The 21,265-nt window shown below is 29.9% G+C and overlaps 1 protein-coding gene and 1 long non-coding RNA gene across 2 annotated transcripts; one reads left to right on the top strand and one right to left on the bottom strand.

The window, feature by feature from the left end:
• Positions 1-3,529: 3,529 nt before the first annotated feature.
• LOC110821073 (beta-amyrin synthase-like) lies at positions 3,530-4,179 on the top strand. The gene is made up of 2 exons (XM_088220806.1): positions 3,530-3,921; positions 4,045-4,179. The coding sequence occupies exons 1-2, from the start codon at positions 3,766-3,768 to the stop codon at positions 4,177-4,179; spliced, it is 291 nt and encodes a 96-aa protein (XP_088076932.1). The 5' UTR covers positions 3,530-3,765.
• Positions 3,903-6,111, bottom strand: LOC148266081 (uncharacterized). The gene is made up of 3 exons (XR_015819443.1): positions 5,961-6,111; positions 5,732-5,870; positions 3,903-4,212 (listed from the first exon to the last, which is right to left on the bottom strand). It is a non-coding gene; the product is annotated as an uncharacterized LOC148266081 (long non-coding RNA).
• Between the last annotated feature and the right edge of the window lie 15,154 nt (positions 6,112-21,265).

Below are 21,265 nucleotides of genomic sequence, written 5' to 3'. Positions count from 1 at the left end.
TAGTCATTTATTCTATATGTCTATGTATAATCTTTTGCTGCCAATATCTCTTTATATCTCTCGATTATGTCATATGTTTTATATTTGATTGAAAAAACTCATTTTCACCCCACCAATTATCTTATGGTAGATTCACCATTTCTCAAGTCTAGTTCTTTTTAAATATTTTCATTTTCACACTCATAACAATTTTTTATTCTTTAGAAGATAATGTCTTAAATATTATCTTAGGGATATATTCATTTTTTTAACTTGTGAAGAAATTTCTATGAATTAATGAACACATATCAAATGACACACATTGTGAAGTAGGATACATATGATGTTTAGTGCAGTCTCTTTTACTTTTACAAAGTGCAATAGGTATATAATTATTAGATAGTTGTGTATAAATTTTTTTTGAGACTTACCTTATTTCCAAGATCAAGATTAGATTCTTAGAGCTACTTTGCCTCGATATTCGACATCTCACTCCTTGTATGCACTTGAAAAAATATGGAGTCTAGTATGATCTCTTCAGATGATATATTTTAAAGGTTTTCTTATAGTAGTGAGTTTTCTGGTAGATTCTGAACATTCTCTTATGATGATGGTTTTAATGTGTGTGACATTGATGGTAGGTTAAAACATATTATAAATTTTTTATAATTATCTTCTAATATAGGCTCCCCCTGAAGATAAAGTTATGTAAAATAAGATTCTTATTAGGCACATAAAATTTTAAAATGAGCAAATGATAACATTTATATTATTTTTAAATAAAAGAGTACCCCACAAATGCACATTTTAGGGTTCGAATATCTATTTTTTGAATAGTCATCTTTTAACCACCAATAGAGCTTTTTTTTTTTTAAACAAGATCCCAAAAAATATTGGAGTGAAGTTGTCTTTACGACCACCTACATTATCAATCATCTATCCACAAGTATTTTTTATTTTAAACATTCTCTTGAAATACTTCAATAGTCTTATCTAGTAGTAAGTGGCAGACCATCTAATCCCTTGGAAATATGTATGTGTTTTCTTTATTCATATTTATTCCCATAAAAGAAATGCGGACACATGATGATTTATGAAAAATTCTTTCTTGGTGGAAGAATGATAAAAGCGTGTGATTGAAAATTTTTTCGACATTATCGACAAAAATTTTTTTTATAGATGTTTCAAATTGAATTTTTATTATATTGTAGAACTGAGGTATCATATAACTAATATCATATTTGACTTTAAGTAAAAATAGTTATATAATTCTAGTGCAACCATTAATAAATAAAACAAACTGTGAACCCCAGAAATGTTAACTAAGTGAGATAGTCTCCAAATATCATCATAAATTAATGAAAATAAAAGTAAACTTTGTTTGTTACTGATAAAAAATGTCACATGCTTATATTTTACAAACTTACAAATATTACAGCGTCAACTTCCATATTCTGAATTCTTAAATAATGATGGAAACATTACCTTTAAGATAGAAAAAAATGAGTGCCCAAGTCTTTCACAATGAAACCAAATTTTTTCTTTAAGGTCAGTAATAATAGTAGAGAAGGATTTCTTAGTTGCATCTATATAGTAGAGTCTATTTCTAACTTCAGTGTATACAATTATCTTCTCTGAATTCTGGTCTTCAAAATTACAATGAAAAGAGTCATATATGACTTTACAATTCAAAACTTGTGATAATTTTCTTACTGACACAATATTAGTACACAATTTAGGGACATGTTAAACATTTTTTGAGAAAAGGATAGGGTTAAGGTTAATGTTGCCCTTACTTGCAATAATATTAAGGAATCATCTACAGTGATAATGTTTTTATTAGTTAGACATTGAACATATGTATAAAAACATGTGGAAGTATTAGTTATATGATCTATGGATCTAGAGTTTATGATCTATGTCTTTTGAGTCTATAATCCAAGTAGTAAAGTCCATTCTAGCTTAAACATTTTCAATTATCTTCCTCGAATTCGGGTCTTAAAAGTTATAATAAGAAAAGTCAAATATGACTTTGCAATTTAAGTCTTATAATAGTTTACTTATTGACACAAAATTAGTACATAATTTAGGGACATATAATACATTTTTCATGACAAAGTAGGGTAAACTTAATGTTACCCTTGGTTGGAATAGTATTGATAGAACCATTTACAACGATAATATTTTTATTACTCAGATATAAAACATATGTGTAAAAATAGTTGGAAGTATTAGTCATATAATCTAAGCTTTCTAAGTCTATAATCCAAGAATTTTCAAAGGATTTATCTAATATATTTAGTTCCTATAAGGTAAAAGTCATACTTGAGTGTATCAATAAATTAGTACCTTTTTGTTTCTTGAGGGACTCAAGTCAAACCCTCAATATTTCAATTTTAATTCTAATTTTACTACGTTCTAAAGTTGTTATGTTGGAATTTGCTCTTATAAGTTGAGACACTTTCTGACATCCTTTAAAAACTAGATAGAAATTAATTATTTAAAAAATCAGCAAAATTAGTTTACCTAGAATACTTTGTTGCGATAAGTTATTTGTATTTGGTTGCAATGAAGACGACAAAGAGAGACGTGTATGACTGTGTGTGCTTGTGGACAATTGTTAGATACTAGTGACTGCGGGGACCACCAGTTAGTCCTAGGGCTGATTATAAAGTTAGGTTGGTGATGTCTAGTGACAGGAGAGTGGTGGCTGACTATGAAGGCTGATATTTTTTTGATACTTTGATTTATTTTTTCTTTAATATCCTGATGTGCTCTCTCTCTAATACCTTAATTTACTTCCATATTTAACATATAAGTTGACGCATGTGTTTACTAGTGAGCTAACCCATTGATCAAAATTTTATAAAATTGTATTTATTTCTTTATATATATTAATTTAATATTATGATGTGTATAATTATGAATGCAGGAAGATTTATATTATCCCCATTCTTTACTTCAAGACTTCATTTGGGACACCATCTACCTTTTTGGTGAGCATTTTCTTACCCGTTGGCCTCTAAACAAACTAGTAAGGGAGAGAGCTCTTCAAGTCACCATGAAACACATTTACTATGAAGATGAAAACAGTCGATACATAACCATCGGTTGTGTTGAAAAGGTCTTATGCATGCTTGTTTGTTGGGATAAAGATCCACTTGGAGATTATTTTAAGAAGCATCTTGCAAGAATTTTAGATTATTTATGAGTAGCTGAAGACAGAATGAAGATGCAGGTATACATCTATGTAGTAGATTTTCAAGTTATACTATGCATATGATATAATTAAAGAGCACAAATATTATTTACGTAAAATAAGTTTTATAAAAGTGAAAAAAAATTAATAAAAAAATAAATATTATCATACTTATGGAAAGATTTACACGATAAATAAAATATAAGAAATATTATATTTAAAAATTTTAAATAAATAACTATTATAAATATTATCACTTTAATTTCATTTTACCTGCTATATATATATTATTTTTAACTAAAAAAATATATTAATACCAGTAATCAGTAAAGATTTTGTTAAGGTTCTTAATTAAAATAAGATCAGATTATTTCTTAAATTAGGATTAAATTATATAACAAGTTAACATTTTTTATAATCAATTAAAAATATTTTAAAAAAACACATATTATCATATTAATTTTATTTTTAAAAATAATTGAAAAGTGAAAAAAAAAAACTATGAGACAATTTCTGGTCCTACATATATATAATAGATAATAAATATGCATGTTAAATATTGATTCACCTTAACAATATATATATGAATGTATTTCCTCTATGTATATATAATATGTACGCAGGGCTTTGGGAGCCAAGCATGGGATACTGCTTTTGCTATTCAAGCTTTGCTCGCAAGTAATTTGACGCATGAAATTTCAGATGTAATCAAGAGAGGACATGATTTTATGAAAAAGTCTCAGGTTTAATATGATATAAAGAACTACATATATATAAATATATCTCTCTTGATATATATATATATATATTGTAGTGAATGTATCATGTGGTTATGAAAATATTTATCTAGAATTAAAATTTTGAAGGTGAAAGAAAATCCTTCGGGTGATTTTAAGAGTATGTATCGCCACATTTCTAAAGGATCATGGACATTTTCTGATCAAGATCATGGTTGGCAAGTTTCCGATTGCACTGCAGAGGGCTTAACGGTGAGCTGCTAACTTCCTATCATCTCCATTTCAGCCCTTCAAATACTTTAATATGCAATAAAATGATTAAAAATTAATAAGAATGACGAGCGACTAATTTCAACGTATGTTTAATCTTATCTAATTTTAAATATACAAAATTTAAAATCATACCAAATCTGAAATAAATTTATCTAATTTATTTAGTTTATGACTCAATTGAGTTTATCAATTCCAATTATGTATGTTTATTATACATATATACATCGGAACATATATTATACATAAAGTTAACAATATATATATCTTATATACACATATTAGGTTGAAATTTGTAATTTCTATTTATAACTGAATCTAATTGGATCGATTTTTTATTTTTAATTTATAATTGACTCGATCTGATTCATATTTTCTTTTAAACTAGAAAGAAAGAATGGATTATGATGGGTCTATTTGGTTCTACCAAATTATTGAATAACTAAAGTTTCTAAAGTTATATAAAATTATTAATTTGCAAGTAACGATGAAATATTCATTTATTTCTAAGTGTTGAAATTAATAATTTATTTTTTGATTAGATTGGAAAGAGTATCTGAATATAATCTTTTTATCTTTAACTTTCATATAGCATATAAAATAGTTATTATATATGAGAAATTACAACAAAAATTTAAATATAACATTGTTATTTATGTCCAAATATAAATAATATATTTCTTACTGAGTCTCTTATAATGTATAGTGTTGTCTATATTTCTCGAAGATGCCACTAGAATTTATCGGTGACAAAATAGAAACTGAAAGTTATATGATTCTGTCAATATTCTACTTTCTTTGCAGGTAAAATTAATTAAATTTAAATATTAATTTAATTTTCATGGGTAAAATTAACCTAATTATCATATGTCCCTAATTATCTTTTTTTTTTCTCTAGAGTATAAATGGCGGTTTAGTTGCATGGGAGCCGGCTGGTGCACCAAAATGGTTGGAAGTAAGCAATCATATCCTAACAGCACAAAGACTTTCAAAAGTTTGAATTAATTATATATATATATATATATATATATATATATTCTCTAAACCAAAAGTATAATCTGAGATGGAATGGAAGATAACATTCGAACTTTAGTTGTCGATTTTATAATAAAATAAAAGAGTTGTGTAATCTAAATTAAATATTTTTATTAAAAATATAGTTTATATTTCTAATATTTTGATGAGCATTTCATTTTGCTTTTTCCAACTATTGAATCCTACAGAATTTTTAGCTGACATTGTGATTAAACACGAAGATCAATAATTAAAGATCTTATTTTACTTAAGAAATTATATCCTACCTATAAAAATAAAGAGATTGATAATTTCATAAAAAAATACTACAAAGTACCTTCAAAACATTTAAAACATACAAATGAGCGATGGTTCATAGTATAATTTGAAGTTAATGTAAAATATTCCTACACATTTTTTGAGTATTTTTTAATTATCTATTAGTTATTAAATAATTGATAATTAGTAGCTAATTATAATCACAAGAAAATTTTGAAATAGGTACGGAAATTGGAGAGTTTGTTTCACTTACGGGGCATGGTTTGCACTTGGAGGATTAGCAGCTGCAGGCAGGACCTACGACAATTGTGCTGCTGTGCGTAAAGGAGTTGAATTTCTTCTTAGAATACAAAGACCGAATGGTGGGTGGGGAGAAAGATATCGTTCTTGCCCTGATAAGGTATGTATATGTATATATATACACACACATATTAACAATTGATTAACTAGTAATATGTATGTACATATGGTGAAATATGTACCTTTGAAAAGAGGTAGATCAAACTTGGTGCACACTAGTTGGGCTCTGATGGGTCTTATTTATTCTGGTCAGGTCATTTTGCTTAAACTTATGTTTTGTTTATTTATTTTTCAGCTTTGTTTCTCTTTTGTTTCTCCTTCATAATTAAATTGGATATATACATGCATATATATATATACAAACATATAAAATAACATTCCCGTATTATATACAGGCCAATAGAGATCTAACACCTCTTCATCGTGCAACAAAATTAATAATTAATTCTCAACTAGAAAAGGGTGACTTCTCCCAAGTGGTAGGATCCCCCTTCATACCTATATTTAGATACATCTATGTATATATTATATGTATAATTATTTTTTACGATGAATCATTTCATTAGTGATCTCTTATGTCAGGAAATAACTGCATGTTACACTATGAAGCATATAGAAACATCTGCCCATTGTGGGCTCTTGTGGAGTACCGCAAAGATGTTCCTTTGCCAACCAAAGGTCTCTAAATTCAAGCTGCTATTTCTGAATATCTATCTCCACTTGTCATAGATATGTATATATATATTTGCAAACATAGAGAGAGGGAGAGAGAGATCTATGAAGACATCCAATTCCTCCAATCTTCTTTTTCTTAAACAATTAACTAAAACAATATAAGTGCATCATTCTAAATTTAATAAATAGGAATGTTTCAACTAACTGATAGTGTTGTCTTTCCTTTTAAAAAATTAAAATATCCTTAATTTTACCATATATTCTTATATAACTTATCTTTTTGTTACTAAATGTTCAATAAATTTACCTATTAGAATACCGGACCGAGTTCATTTTTACCATAACATATCATATGTTTTCTCAGTAGTTAATGTCCAAATACTTTTCAAATTCAAAAGTCAAGTGCATATATATAAAATATAAATTCTCTCTCTTGTAAAAAGATCAAATCAATTTAATGCAATCTATTTCTGTATATCATTATAGGTAGAAAAGAAAATTTTATTTAAATAGAAATGAAATTTCTCTATGGACTACTACTTCACCTAATATTGTATGAAATCAAAACTGCAATATGATAAATAAGAGATTTGGCTTAGTTGTTACCTGCTCCCTACCATTCAGCTCGGTGAGCCTTTGTTTCTGGCTTTCTCTTATTTTTGAGTGTGATTGGATTTAATTTCATATGAGTTTTTGCTGTTTGTCTTAAATTGGCTTAGTGATACAACTTGTTTCTTAATCATTCAATAATTAATTAATGAACTTGTTTTAATTTGCTGATACCAAATTATATAGAACCTGAGATCAACACGTACAACCCAAAACCCCAAAGACTATGTGCTAGTGTCTTCGAGTAAAAAGAAAATTTACAAATTAAAAGGGAATGTTGAAAAAAATAATATGCAAATTTCAACATCCCAATACTCTTTTTTACTAAGGGGTTAAGTTAAGTTTAGATTATTAATATGATAATTAATGTGTCACTTGAGTTTTTTTAATAGTTCATGTATTGAACTTAATTATAGTTGATGAATTAAATTTAATTATAATTCCTAATCTCTTTTATTGCATATATGAATGCAAAGAAGGTGATAATCATGCTCTCTTCACACATAAGAAACTGAAGAACAAATAACATTTAAGAAAAGATAATTTCACTTTAAGTGAAAAGTCCAAGACATAACTGACCATAAATGTACTTGCTTAGATTCAATCCATCCAGGGTTTACAATATGTGATTTGTTATCCTTAAGGTTTGTATACTCTTGCACAATAGACAAGGAAGTAAATTAGGTTAAAAGATGTAATTGTTAAAAATCAAATAAATCATGGTAAAGGGTATAAAGGTAAATCACACCATTTGTAATTAATTATAATTAATTATCTTTTTTTTTTGTCCTGAAAAACTTATACATATAGTATTAGAGCTCTAGTTTAAAAACAAATCTAAACTTTTTAACACATTGATTTACTTCATTTTTGACAATATGTATTGCATATTATCATTAATGAATAAAACATTGAGAACAACAGTTTCAATTTATTCTAACAAAAGTGACAAATATACTACTGTAGTAAAACCAGAATTTTAGTACTCAAAATAATATATCACGTAAGCATTTTTTTATTAATAATATAATATTTTACAACCTCCTTTAGTGAATATTTTTTAATTAGAGTCTTGCAAATTTTCAACAAGTTATTTTCAGAGGCATTCTATTGATGACATCTGTAACAGATAGTACTACATCTTCCTTTTAGGTTTTTAAAATATTAATGGTAATCATGACGACACAAGCCACTTTTAGTATCTGCCTATTCTTCATTTAGCAACATCATTTTAAACATTAGTATCATATAACTAGTCTAAGGTACTATCCATGCGAGTCAAGGTACCCATGAAATGTATCATCTATGTCCCTAATTCCACTCTAGGTTCGAAGAATTTGGAGTTTATCATCAAAGTTGGTACTAATCATTTTGCATAATAATTGAAAACAAGAAACAACTTCCTTTTTTTTTTTTGCATATAATAGAAAAATCCATATCATTTTAGTGTAACGAATAATAAAGGTGGTAAAATATCTATAACTAGACAACAACACAACTTGAGTAAATCCCCATGTATCTAGATGAATTGACAGAATGTGAATAAATCTTTGATTATAAATCATTGGATAAGAAATTTTAGTTTCTTTAATGCACAAGCATCACAAACCAATGATTTTAAATTTCAATGTTTAAACATAATAGGATATAACTTTCTCAAAAAACAAAAAGATGGATGGCTTGATTTCCAATTTCCATATTTTCAATTCTTGAAAGCACAGAAGGTTAATAGAACTTTTTTGCTTTACAATTGAGTTCAATCATAATTGCACTACCTAATATAAGGTTGTTGGGAAAAAAGACCTGGAGCACAAGTGAATATTAATGGAAGAGTGCAAGTACCATTACCCATTTCGGTGATAGGGACAAATTTGAATTAACAATAAACTTTATTTATTAACATCGTGTACAAGTGTCAAAACAGTCTTATATATATATATGTGTGTTTGTGGCCATATAAAATCATTTCTTTTACCTCTTAGACCTTCCATTTATTCGACATTGAGATTTTAGTATTTTTATCCCGTATGCCTTGGTTTACCACAATCATCACATGTTAAATGGTCCTTCCAGAGATATTCTAGTTATTGACTTTTTTTTGCCCACAAGAGACACCATCAACCAAACTTGCTTTGTATATAATAGTTGGAGGATCATTGCACTCCTATGATTGCTCCTACTAAATAGAAGAATAAGCTAATGGAGGAAAGGTAAAAGATCCTTACTAAAAACCTAGACTTAAATCGAGAGACATTCCATATTTAAGCTAACAAGAATAATGTAGGCTCATTCTTTTTCATTAGTTTGTAGAACCTTGAGCCATCATTAGAACAAGCTACTCAGAACTCTTGGTGATAATCTAATTCCTATCATAACTCTCTCAATTCTGTGAAGTATTGTGCTATAGTTATCTCTCCTGAGTAGGCAGCGTACACCTTATCCCATAATTCGTAAATATGTGTATTATTATTAACTTGAAAATAAGTTTAAGATGCAACATGCCTAAATCTTATAGGTAGTAAAACTATAGCAATTGAAAAAAGTAGAGGAAATCTACTTTAATTAAACTCAAGAAAAAAGCAAATGGAATGTCCTAATAAAAAATGTCACTAGTCTACCATATGAGAATTTTAAGTCGCGTCCTAGATTGATGATGCACTAGAGTCTTTAATTTAGAGAGAAAAACTAGAGTCAATTAACAGCAATCTCAGAATGTAACTTTTTTATCATGTAGCTTTTCTATCCTCCACTTTTATTAAAAAAATTTACTTTGTCTTTGTTAGTAAAAAGTTTGTCATATAATTTATAGGTTTGCGAATTCATCCATTTAAGCAAATAAGCTTCTAAGATTTTGAAACTATAAATTTAAGCCCATTAGAACTTTTAGATTTGTAATATAAAACATTACATTTTCATGTGAATTTAATCAATATTCGACTTGTTTTCATATTTAATTATCATATTCATATTAATTAAATTACCCAATATTATTAGCTAGATTACCATATAAATATTGTAAAATTCATGTCGATAGTGTTAGGTCTAAGCAATATATGTAAACAATCTATGTATAAATATATGCTAAACAATCTGATGTTTGGTTGTATTGTCTTGCATCATGCATCATCATTTCATTAAGTATCTATAATGAATGGCATGTAGTATAGTGTCAATCCACTCTATTTTTTCATCAAAATTATATTACTTTGTTTTATATTTTATTATTTTTTAAGATAAATTAGTTATCAATTAATTATTTTATAACACAACCATCTTTTAGAAGTAGAGTACTCGAAAAAACAAAAGGTTCTAAAGAAATATGAGGTTCGTGGACATTTTGCGCTTTCCTAACTAAAGTATGTGCCACAAAATTATAACTTTTAGTAACTCAAACAAAAAGAAAAAGAATTAAAATGAACTATATATGACAGAATGTCCTTTAAAAGCATTCTTAACTCAGCTGAGGCTAGTTCTTGAACTTTGATATGCTGAAGTACTACTTGTGAGTTACCTTCAACTATTAGATCTATAATATCTTTCCTCACAACAATTTTGAGATCATATAGCAAAGGCATGGTCTGAGATATATATCTGTTGAACTGTGAATAGGGACTTGTAACATGCTAGTGAACATGGTTTTTCATTATAATCATGACAAATGGTTCTAAACCTGGTCATCTCTTTTTACCCATTGATGTATCATAATTAAGTCTGAAGGAGCCAGTTGGTAGGGATGACCAGGAAATTTCCTGTATAAGAGGATTAACACGCTTAATTAGTGATTCTCCTTCTCCCAAAATTACCCCTCTTAGACTTAATTGTAATAAGTATTATTGTACTTTTTGAATAAGTAGACCTAAATCTAACTTTTAGTTTTAATTTATTGTTTTTATCTTTTTCTAAGTCCATATAAGATCATCATAACCAAATCCTCTTTAAGTTCTAAGAGATGAATAAATTTAGTCTTTTGAAAAGATATATGTGATTGCTGAGTGGGCTCTAGATTATTTGATTGTATTGTATTGTATAAGTATTTTAATTCAACATAACAAATGGGTCAATAGATACATGACATGTATACTAATACTAAATGCCATGACACAACGAAGATACATGATTTTAATTGAGCCGTGTCAAGCAGACTTGCAAGCAATGGTCACATCTTCTTTTGTCATAATATGTGGAAAGCTACAAGACTACTTCAAACGTTATTAAAAGTAATTAGTTGGTTGATTCTATTACATTTAATTTTCTCCCACATTGCCACAGGTGTCATTAATGTTGCAAAACGTACGACCATCTGCAAAGGGTAGATCCAAGGTAATGTGCTGCTGTTGCTTGGGATCATAATGATACACACATACATATATATATATATATATATTAATTAATGAGTTTTTTGTCCTTTCTTCAAACAAATAATAAGCTTTTTTTCCCAAGTAAATTAACGAGATTAGCAATGAGCTTTAAAGTTATTAACATAGAGAATATGAATGATTTTTTTTAAACATAAACGGTAACATCTCAACTTCTTTTACGAGAAGTAAACGCTACCATTCATATAAATTTTACCTAATGCACAATAATTTATATATGAGACTCTATCTAAATCAGATGGTCCGAATGCGTTCTCTCGCGTGGACAGTCTCATATAAATGCACATCAATTTATATCAGACTCCATGCAATCTCTTTACAACAATTAAAATAAAGTTGTTGGCTGGTTTCATTACATTTAATATTTCCTTCTCTTTTAATTAATTTTCTTTTAGTAATATGGTTGGAAAATGGACGGCCAAGATTTCCCTACCACTGCCACGGTGTCATTAATATTGCAAAATGTACCACGATCTGCCAAGGCTAGATCCTATATATATATATATATATATCTATATCTATATGTATGTATGTATATATATATATATATGAAAAATGTTAACAAGTAACTAATGAGCCAATTTTTTCCTTTCTTCAAAAAAATAATGAGCTTTTTTCCAATGTAAATTAACGAGATAAGTGATGAGCTTTAAAGTTATTAGTACAGAAAATATGAAAGATCTATATATATATATATATGTATATATGGTGATGTCGATCCATATTTTACTATAACTTTTCTTATAAGAAAAATTATAAAATCACTTATCATATTACTCTGCCAATTCCATTCAAAAGTTTTCTTTATATATATAATACTGTATATATGGACACACTAGTTTTGTACAATGCTATATGTAATTTTTTTTTTTTAATTTATTGAAATATATAATTAAAGTAATCATATAAAATATATATTTTTATTTATTTTAAAATTTTTAGGATTAATTATACAAAAAGATCTCAAGTGAAAATCACGAAAGTTATGTACGTTAAATTAAATATAAATAGTATAATTTAATTATTAATATATTGCGTTGTTGTAGTTTATTCATATTATTTTTATTCTATATAAACTTAAGATAGTATTAACTTATAATATTATACAATAAAAGTATGGTATACTAATAATTATAAAATTAAATATAAAGATAAAATAAAAATATGATGTAAACAAAAACTTATTCATTAAAATATTTCAAAATTGGCACATACAAATAATTAATATAGTTATATAGCATGAATATATTTATACTTATTGAATTATATTAATCAAGTAAGTATATAAATTATATTAAGTATATACATAATTATAATAAGATATTAAATCAATTTTATGTTAAATTAATTTTAAAAAATTAGTATTTTTTTTGAATGATAATCTTTATACGATAATAGTACTTACACCAAGGTTATATACATACATAACTTTTATTTAATAAAAAGAAAAGACTACGAGTCTGGAACAATGGTATTGAATAATAATAGTGGGTGAGAAGTCCTTATTGAACTAAAGTATATTTAATATGGACGGCACCATCTTTTTCTCTTTGAAATGATCTGACAATTGAGGTGTCAAACAGGAAAGAGAGAGGCGCATAAAATACCAACTGATAATTTGTCGGGAATAACTAATTAGTTGCTAATTAAATTGATATAATATGATTAATTTTCATCAGTAAATCCGCTGTGTAATCACCAATAAATTATTTTTCTAGAGAAAAAATTGTTGGAGAAAGTCAAAACAGAGAGAGAACATACAAAATTTAACATCATTCGACAGTGTGTGTAGTACATCTACAGACATGACTGACCAAAATTTTTTTTACTATGATAATTTAATAATACATCACTAATAGTGTCACATGCTCTTAAATAAAGAAATTATGAGAATTTTTTTCCTACAAAACTCTCTAAAATATACATCAAATATTCTAGAGAATAAATAAAAAATATCTCCAAGACATACATCAATTATCCACTAAGATAAATATAAAATATCTCCTAGAATATAAATAAGATATTTTTAAAATTTAAATCACGTCAACAAATCTTGACATTTACTTGAATTCTCTCTATCATCAAAATAACTGACTATCTCGTCACACTGTCCTGCCAACATGCCCATCACAGAGGCGCTACTAAGTATCACACACTCCAACTAAGTTTAGGTCGAGCCTAAACTTGCTACCTGAGATCCAAACGAAATGATATCTATCATCAAGTCATTCACACACAATACTAACCCCCTGATCTGTGTTTGAACTTCCTGGTTCCTGCAAATCAACTATTCCTACAACTGACAAGGCATATGCAACTAGATTCTCATACTTTTGTGGGGGTTCAATATTTCTTCTCTACTTGCCTGTTACATATTATATGGTTGTTGTTGATCAGGTACGTAATTATCTTTTTCGTGAAGAACCTGCACTTTATTCCTTGGATCATTGGATTAAACTTATAGCTCTACTTGTTCTCCGAGACTATAATCTGATTATGCTATTAACTTCTTCTGTTAACTATCAGTGAATTAAACTCATTAAATATCACATATCTGCTGATAATTTACGCTGGAGACTCGGATCACTACACCACAATCTGTAACATTTCACTCAAGATGCATACTCTAGAAATATATATTTATTTTTTCTCGGCTCAAGCTTATAATCCCTCATATGAGCATAAGTAGGACGACTAAATACCCTCAAGTGAGAGTAATCAACAAGTGAACAAAACTATTTCTTAAAAGGAATTTTGCACTCAATAACTATGGATAAAGATCCATTAACCAAGTAACAACCAGTGTTTATAGCCTCAACAAATAATTCCTATCCCAAACCTGAACAAGACAACATGCTTTATGTTCAATTCAAAGCATGCTATTCATGCGTTTTGCAATACTATTATGTTATGGTGTTCCAACATAAGTGCAGTGTCTTACTATATTTTTCGTACCGTAGAAATTATCAAATGCATGATTGTAAAATTCCAACACATTATTAATCCTAAGACATCTAATCTTCCTCTCAATCTACTTCTCAATTATAGTCTTCCATATGATAAATGTTGAAAATGCATCATCTTTGAATTTCAAAAAATACACTCAAACCTCCTAAGAGTAATTATCAATAGTGTCATGAAATACTTGCCACTACTATAAGAGAGAACTATGTATGGACCCCATAAGTCAGAATGCATATAATTCAATTTACCTTTGGTCTTATATATTGGTTTTTTTATTAAACTTTCCCTTGTCTGCTTGCCATATACACAACATTCGCAGAAACTCATGGCTTATTTTTTATTCTTGTTCAACAAACTCTACCTGCTCAAAATAAATAACCTCTTATAACTCATATGACCCAAATATATATGCCATAATCTTGCCTAATTTTGATCACTATTCCCTAATGTCACAATAACTTCCCCTAAAGATGTGTTACCTTGAAGAACATACAATCTAGACTTCAAACTGTCTTTCATAAGTTCCATAGAGGTTTTACACACTTTGAGGGCATTATTTTTTGTATAAAATTTATAATATTAAGACTCTAGTATAAGAAAAAAAATTAGATTCTTCTTTATTTGAGGAACATGCTAATACTTAATAGTTTTGATAACACAATCAAGCATTTTTAATCTGATAGTACCAATCCCAACTATAATAGATGGACTATCATCTCTCATATACACATTACAACTCATCTGTTTATAGGTAGCAAATAAATACTTATGTGGACACATGTAGAATATAGCACAAGAATAAAAAATTTAAGAATTCTTTATATAATCCGAACTCACAAATAGAACATTCCTAGTAATAGTGCTATTGTTGTCAAAAAAAATTATTCATGTTGGCCATGTTAGTAGAACTCTCCTACTTATTTCTTTTTTCAGCTTAAGACAATCTATCTTAAAATGACTCTATTCTCCATATTCAAAACAATTTGTCTTTTTAGCTCTCGATTTTGATCTAGCCTTTGGTTGTGCTCTTTTTCTACTTACCAAACTCTCCACTTCTGTTATATATTCTGGAAAGTTTTTTTTCTAACTTATTTAATTTTAGTGCATTACTAACATCATACAGTGAAATACTAATCTTTCTATACAGTAGAGTATCAACAGAAGTCTTATAAAAGGATGACAAATGAACACAGTACAATTAATGTCTGATGCTCATTATCAATCTTGATATCTATGTTATTTGGGTCCATAATAATATAATTAAATTCATTAAAATGTTGTTTAATGGATGTACATTCACTCATTTTCGGATTGTATAACATTTTCTTCAAATAAAGATGGTTCATTAGCGATTTTATAAAGTATAACTCTTTTAATTCCTTCCACGCAGCTGAAGATAAGACTTCTACAGCAAATTCCTATAGAATATTATTAGTCACACTCATGAAAATCGTACCTAAAGCTCTCTCTTGCAGGTATGCCTTATTAGACTTTCTCATACCTTAGGAAATTTTTCTTCAATTGCTCTTCACAAACTTTGTAAAACTAGGGACGATTTCATTCTAATATTTCACATATTAAAACTCGTACCACCATCAAACTTCTCAATCTCATACTTTTTGAATGTTATCTTAAATCTTTAGACTATGCACAAAAAAGAAGAGAGAACTCCTATTGTCATAAACAAAAAATTACTCACAAGGAAGCACTATTGCATAAAAAACCACTACGCACTACCATTGGAGTAACACCCACGCTTCCACGCACCACCAATGACGACCACGCACCATCACATGCACTTCCACCAGTTCTATCACGTGCCATCCACTTGCTGCCATCGAAAATCACCAAAAGGAGCACCTGAACTCAAAGAAACAAATAGAAAATGTTGCAGATCTAGTCGAAGTCGCGTCATGCGCAAGTATGAAAAATTGCTGCATGATTTGACTTCTTTAATCGGTTCTGCCACCAATGCCTAGATTTAGTCGTCATGCGTTGATCTTTTTCTTTCACCATGCACAAAGCTTTTTGGTTGTATCGCGCACAAATGTAACCTTCTTTTATTACGGCGCACCATGCACCATTTGCACTACTTCCTTTGTTGCAATCCACTTCACTTCACGTAGATTTAGTTGTCCCCTCACTGCACAATTGATTTATTTTTTATTTGTCGTTGCCACAACACCACTTCTTGTTTCTCCGTCAGGTGGCAATCGAATAAATCTCATATGGTTCTTTCCTTTCCTCTGATATTACTTTCTGTTAAAACTCGGGCTCTGATACTAATTACTGAGGAAATTAATCGCTAAATTATGCACAATCACCATAAAACAAAAGTAGAAAGAAAACAATATAAGATTTAACGTGGTTTGGCGGTATGCCTATATCAATGGACAAGATTGACAAAACTTTTTTTTACAAGGATAATTTGAGAGTACATCACCCATAAGGTCACATGCCCTTAAATAAAGAAACTACAAGAGTTTTTTTTCTCCATAAAACTCTTCAGGATATATGTTAAATATTCTCCAAGTTTTTTTACTGTCAGTTTTATAGTGATTTATTTATTTTCTTAGAGAAAATATGTGTTTCAATTGTTAAATAGAGAGAGACGTGTAAGTTGATGTTAAATATATAAACATAAAATAGAGGAGAGACCAAAAAATGGTAATATGATATATAATTATAAACTAATAGTTTTATATAAAATAATAAATACCAAAATTTCAGTTTTAACGTGTATTTATTAATAAAATATCTTTTTTTTTTTTTAAAAGTATCCTTATTAATGACGTAGAGGCTTGGAACTTAAAGAAAATGAAATCATACTTTAAATACGGAAGTAAACAATAATATTAGGGTTTACATTCCTTACACAGTAATTTGAGATACTAATAGGGCTATGGAAATATTTATTTTTCAACAGTTCATAAAAAAAAATAAAATAAATAACTGAAAATACTAAATAAATACCCTAGGGGGTTAACCTCCACTAGCACTTGATGAGGTCTGGGAGGAAACCTACTCATAATTTTCCTGCTGATCAGGATCTAAATCTTGGTCTTCTTGATCCGAAATGGTTAATAAGATGGTGAACTACACTACTCTAGTAAGAATATTATACTAATTACTAATACGGAAACCGAAGATCGAAAAAATAAAATAAAATAATTAATGGAGCAACATAAAATAATTAATGGAGCCCTTAATTTAACTAAATTCATTTAACATAAAGAAAATCGTTTATTCCACACTTACCGTTATGAGTTTTCCAAAATCAACCTATAAAGACTATAACTAGGATAAAATTTCATTTCATATTTAAATGAATAATGACTATAATTTACCTTCCTACCCATTTACCGGTACCTCTGGGGTCCATAGGGATCCCCCCTGCACGTGGACTTAATATCCAATCTATCATTTAACTAGCCGTCCCCATACCCCGTCTGGTAATGGGCACCAAATATACTATCGCCTCGATATCTCGTCCGGTATGAGGGTGAACTATACCTCCCAACCCCTTCCGGTATGAGACTTATATGTCTTGTTCGATTGAGGTAACGTTTACGGTAGGGTTTTTTCTATGCACCAGGTTCGCACAGCCTTCCCCAGGATAACTGATAAACCTTTTATAGATATATCTACATCATCAACCAATCACACATCATATACCCACATATCACTTTTACCAATCGACCATAAATCATGCAAATAGACAACACATAAATAAAAAAACATAATTATAACATTTATTTTATATCAATCAATAGATAGAGATAAAACGGTTACGTGAACTAATAATTAAAAGGCACTTAAAATCGATAAATTAAAATACCAAATATAACTGTAAGCAATCAAGACAATATATAAATAAATATATAACACAGATAAACTATATACTGACGGTTTTGACTCTATTAATAACTTATAATTATTTTTAAAATTTTTTAATTTTCACAAAACACAATGTTATTGATTATTAAGCTTAAATTTAGATAATAGGAAATAGGGTAAGGGATTCTTACCCCAAATCGGTATTTGAAATATCATACTGTTTATTGCGCCTTCCAACAGTCCTCGAGTTTTCTGGAGTTTTTTTTGTGAAAATTAACACACCCATCAAGTATCCACAAATACCCCAAAAGAGCAGAATAGGAGTTTTAAAACCTTTTTGGCAAATTCTAGAGTTCGGACACAGTGTCGTCGCCATGCTTTAGTGCCAGCTCCATCGCCCACGGTGACGGTTCACCTCGACCTAGCTGGGTTCATCTAATTTAGACCAGTTTTCGCCAGTTTTATGCGTAAACTTACAAAAAAATGGGTTAAGAAGCCTCAGTTGGCCGAAAAAAGCAAAAAAAAAAAATTGAAACTTACCGATAAAGGTCCTTGGGTGCAGTTAGTCTGCCGATTCTCCTTCGCAGTGAGATTCTTTTTTGACTAACCTGCACTAGAAAAGGATAGTGAACAATGTGGTCACAAAATCATGTGAAATGAGAAACGGGAAGGGGCTCATCGGGGAGGGTTTTGGGTTTTGGCTGCAGTAGCTCAGTTGAATTTTGCCCGTAATTTTCGACTCACCTATTTACTCTTTAGCTCTAATTTGGGCATAGGGAGACTCAGGATCAAATTTTGAGTAGAAAGAAAAAAAATTTACCTTATTCGGCAATCGGTGGTGGCTCTAGTGCGGCGGCGACAGTGGTCGGCCTCCTTCTCCAACATCTGATTATTTTCCCGATCGCCCTTCTTTTTCTTCTCCGATCACCCCTCTCGCCAAGGAAAAGAATAGAAGAAGCATCTAACTCCTTCATGCATGCTCCACTTGGCTCGGGGGATATAGCTCAGTTGGTAGACCTTCGCTCTTGCAATTGCGTCGTTGCGATTATGGGTTAGATAATTCGGCTAGGGTTTTAATTTCTTGCGAAGAGGAGTTTAAATACTCCTCTCCATTTGATCTACGCTGTTCGTTTAAGTCAACGTGGAGTGAGGAGGGTCGTTCGATCATTTCCCATTTAGGCTGATTGCGTGAATGAATATGGGCCGTCAATCATGATCAACCTCATTCGTTCGATCATGGCTAAAGAGAAAATGTATCTGAGCCGTCCGTGCGTGTGGGATGTGATCTAAACTGTCGGATCATCAGGCATGCAGATTGCCTGCGTGGCCTCTTGTGTAGTGCTGATGTCAGCGTGTTTGCCTTGCAGCGTTCCTTGATTTATCATGGTTACTGATTGGGTCATTCTACGTAGCAAATTTTTTATTTTTGCTATTTTACCATTTGTTTTCAATTTTTCTTTCAAAAATATCCCTCTTATTCTCAATTTCACCATTTTTTCTCTAAAATTATTTTCAATTTTGTCCCTAATTCATTTTTTTCTCAAAAGTTAATAACATTTAAATCAAAATAAATTTTTTAATTATTTATATATATTTTATAAATAGAAAAATCATCCTGGACTAAATTTTCGGGCCCGAGTGTTACAATCTCCCCCTCTTAAGAAGAAATTTAGTCCCTCAAATTTCTTGCCCTCTTGTTAGTCAAATAGTTGGGAGTATTGGGCTCTGAAGTGTGATTCTAGCTCCCAAGTAGTCTCTTCTTTCGCGTGATTCTGCCATAAACCTTGACAAAGAGAATTTTTCTGTTACAAAGTATTTTACTTTTTCGGTCCACAATGCCTACTGGTACCTCCTCATAGGATAGATTCTCTTGGAGTGAAAGTGGCTCTTGAGACAGGATATGCGAGGGGTCCGGGTTGTACTTGTGTAGCATAAACATATAAAACACGTTATAGAATCTGGATAGATTTGAAGATAGTACTAGTCTGTAGGTAGACGTACCAATCCTGTTCAAGATTTCAAACGGCCCAATAAACCGGGAATTTAATTTCCCACTCTTACCAAACCTGCTGATTTTCTTGAAAGGGGTGAACTTAAGAAACACCCGATTACCTTTCTCAAATTCTAAATCTTCCTCCGAGTGTTCGCATAACTCTTCTACCTACTCTGAACTGTTTGGATGTTTCTCCTTATTTTAACTATCTTGGCTGTAGTCTCCTCTATAACATCCAGGCCAAACAATTTTTTATCACTCATCTCTTCCCAACAAATCGGTGACCTACAGGGTCAGCCATATAATACCTCATATGGAGCTATGTCGATGCTTGCTTGGTAGTTGTTATTGTAGGTGAACTCTATTAAGGGTAGGTGATCATCCTAATGGCATCTGAAGTTTAGAACACAAGTTCGGAGCATGTCCTCCAGTGTGCGAATTATCCGTTCTGATTGTCCATCGGTTTAAGAGTAGAATGCGGTGTTGAGGGACAATTTTGTTCCCACTGCTTGTTGAAAACTGGACTGAAACCAAGAGGTGAATCTAGGGTCTTTGTCAGATACCACTATCATTAGAACTCTATTTAGCTTGACTATCTCCTGGATCTAAATTCTTGTTAACTTATCTAAGGTATCGGTCATTTTGATAGTCAAAAAGTAAGAGGACTTGGTGAACCGGTTGATAACTACTAGATAACATCATGTGCAGAGAGTGCCTTAGGCAACCTTGTCACAAAATCTATGGTAATATATTCCCGTTTCTATTTTGGGATTGGTAATGGCTAAAGTAGCCTACCTAGGTGTTGATGTTTTGCCTTAACCTGTTGGCATACAAGGCACTTGGAGACAAAATTGGCAATTTCTCTTGTCATTCCACTCCACTAAAAATGAGGTCGCATACTTTGGTATATCTTAGTACTTTTGAAATATATGGTGAAATTAGAGCTATGAGTTTCTATCATGATGTCCTTTTTTAGTTCATTATCATCTGGGACACACTTCTTATTTTGGAACCTAAGCAAACCATCGGTAGA

Source organism: Carica papaya, chromosome 5 (assembly GCF_054855325.1).
Source record: "Carica papaya isolate Zhongbai chromosome 5, ASM5485532v1, whole genome shotgun sequence".
NCBI classification, from domain to species: Eukaryota; Viridiplantae; Streptophyta; class Magnoliopsida; order Brassicales; family Caricaceae; genus Carica; species Carica papaya.
The sequence above is the reverse complement of the archived record's forward strand: the minus strand, read 5'-3'. Positions and strand labels throughout refer to the sequence as shown.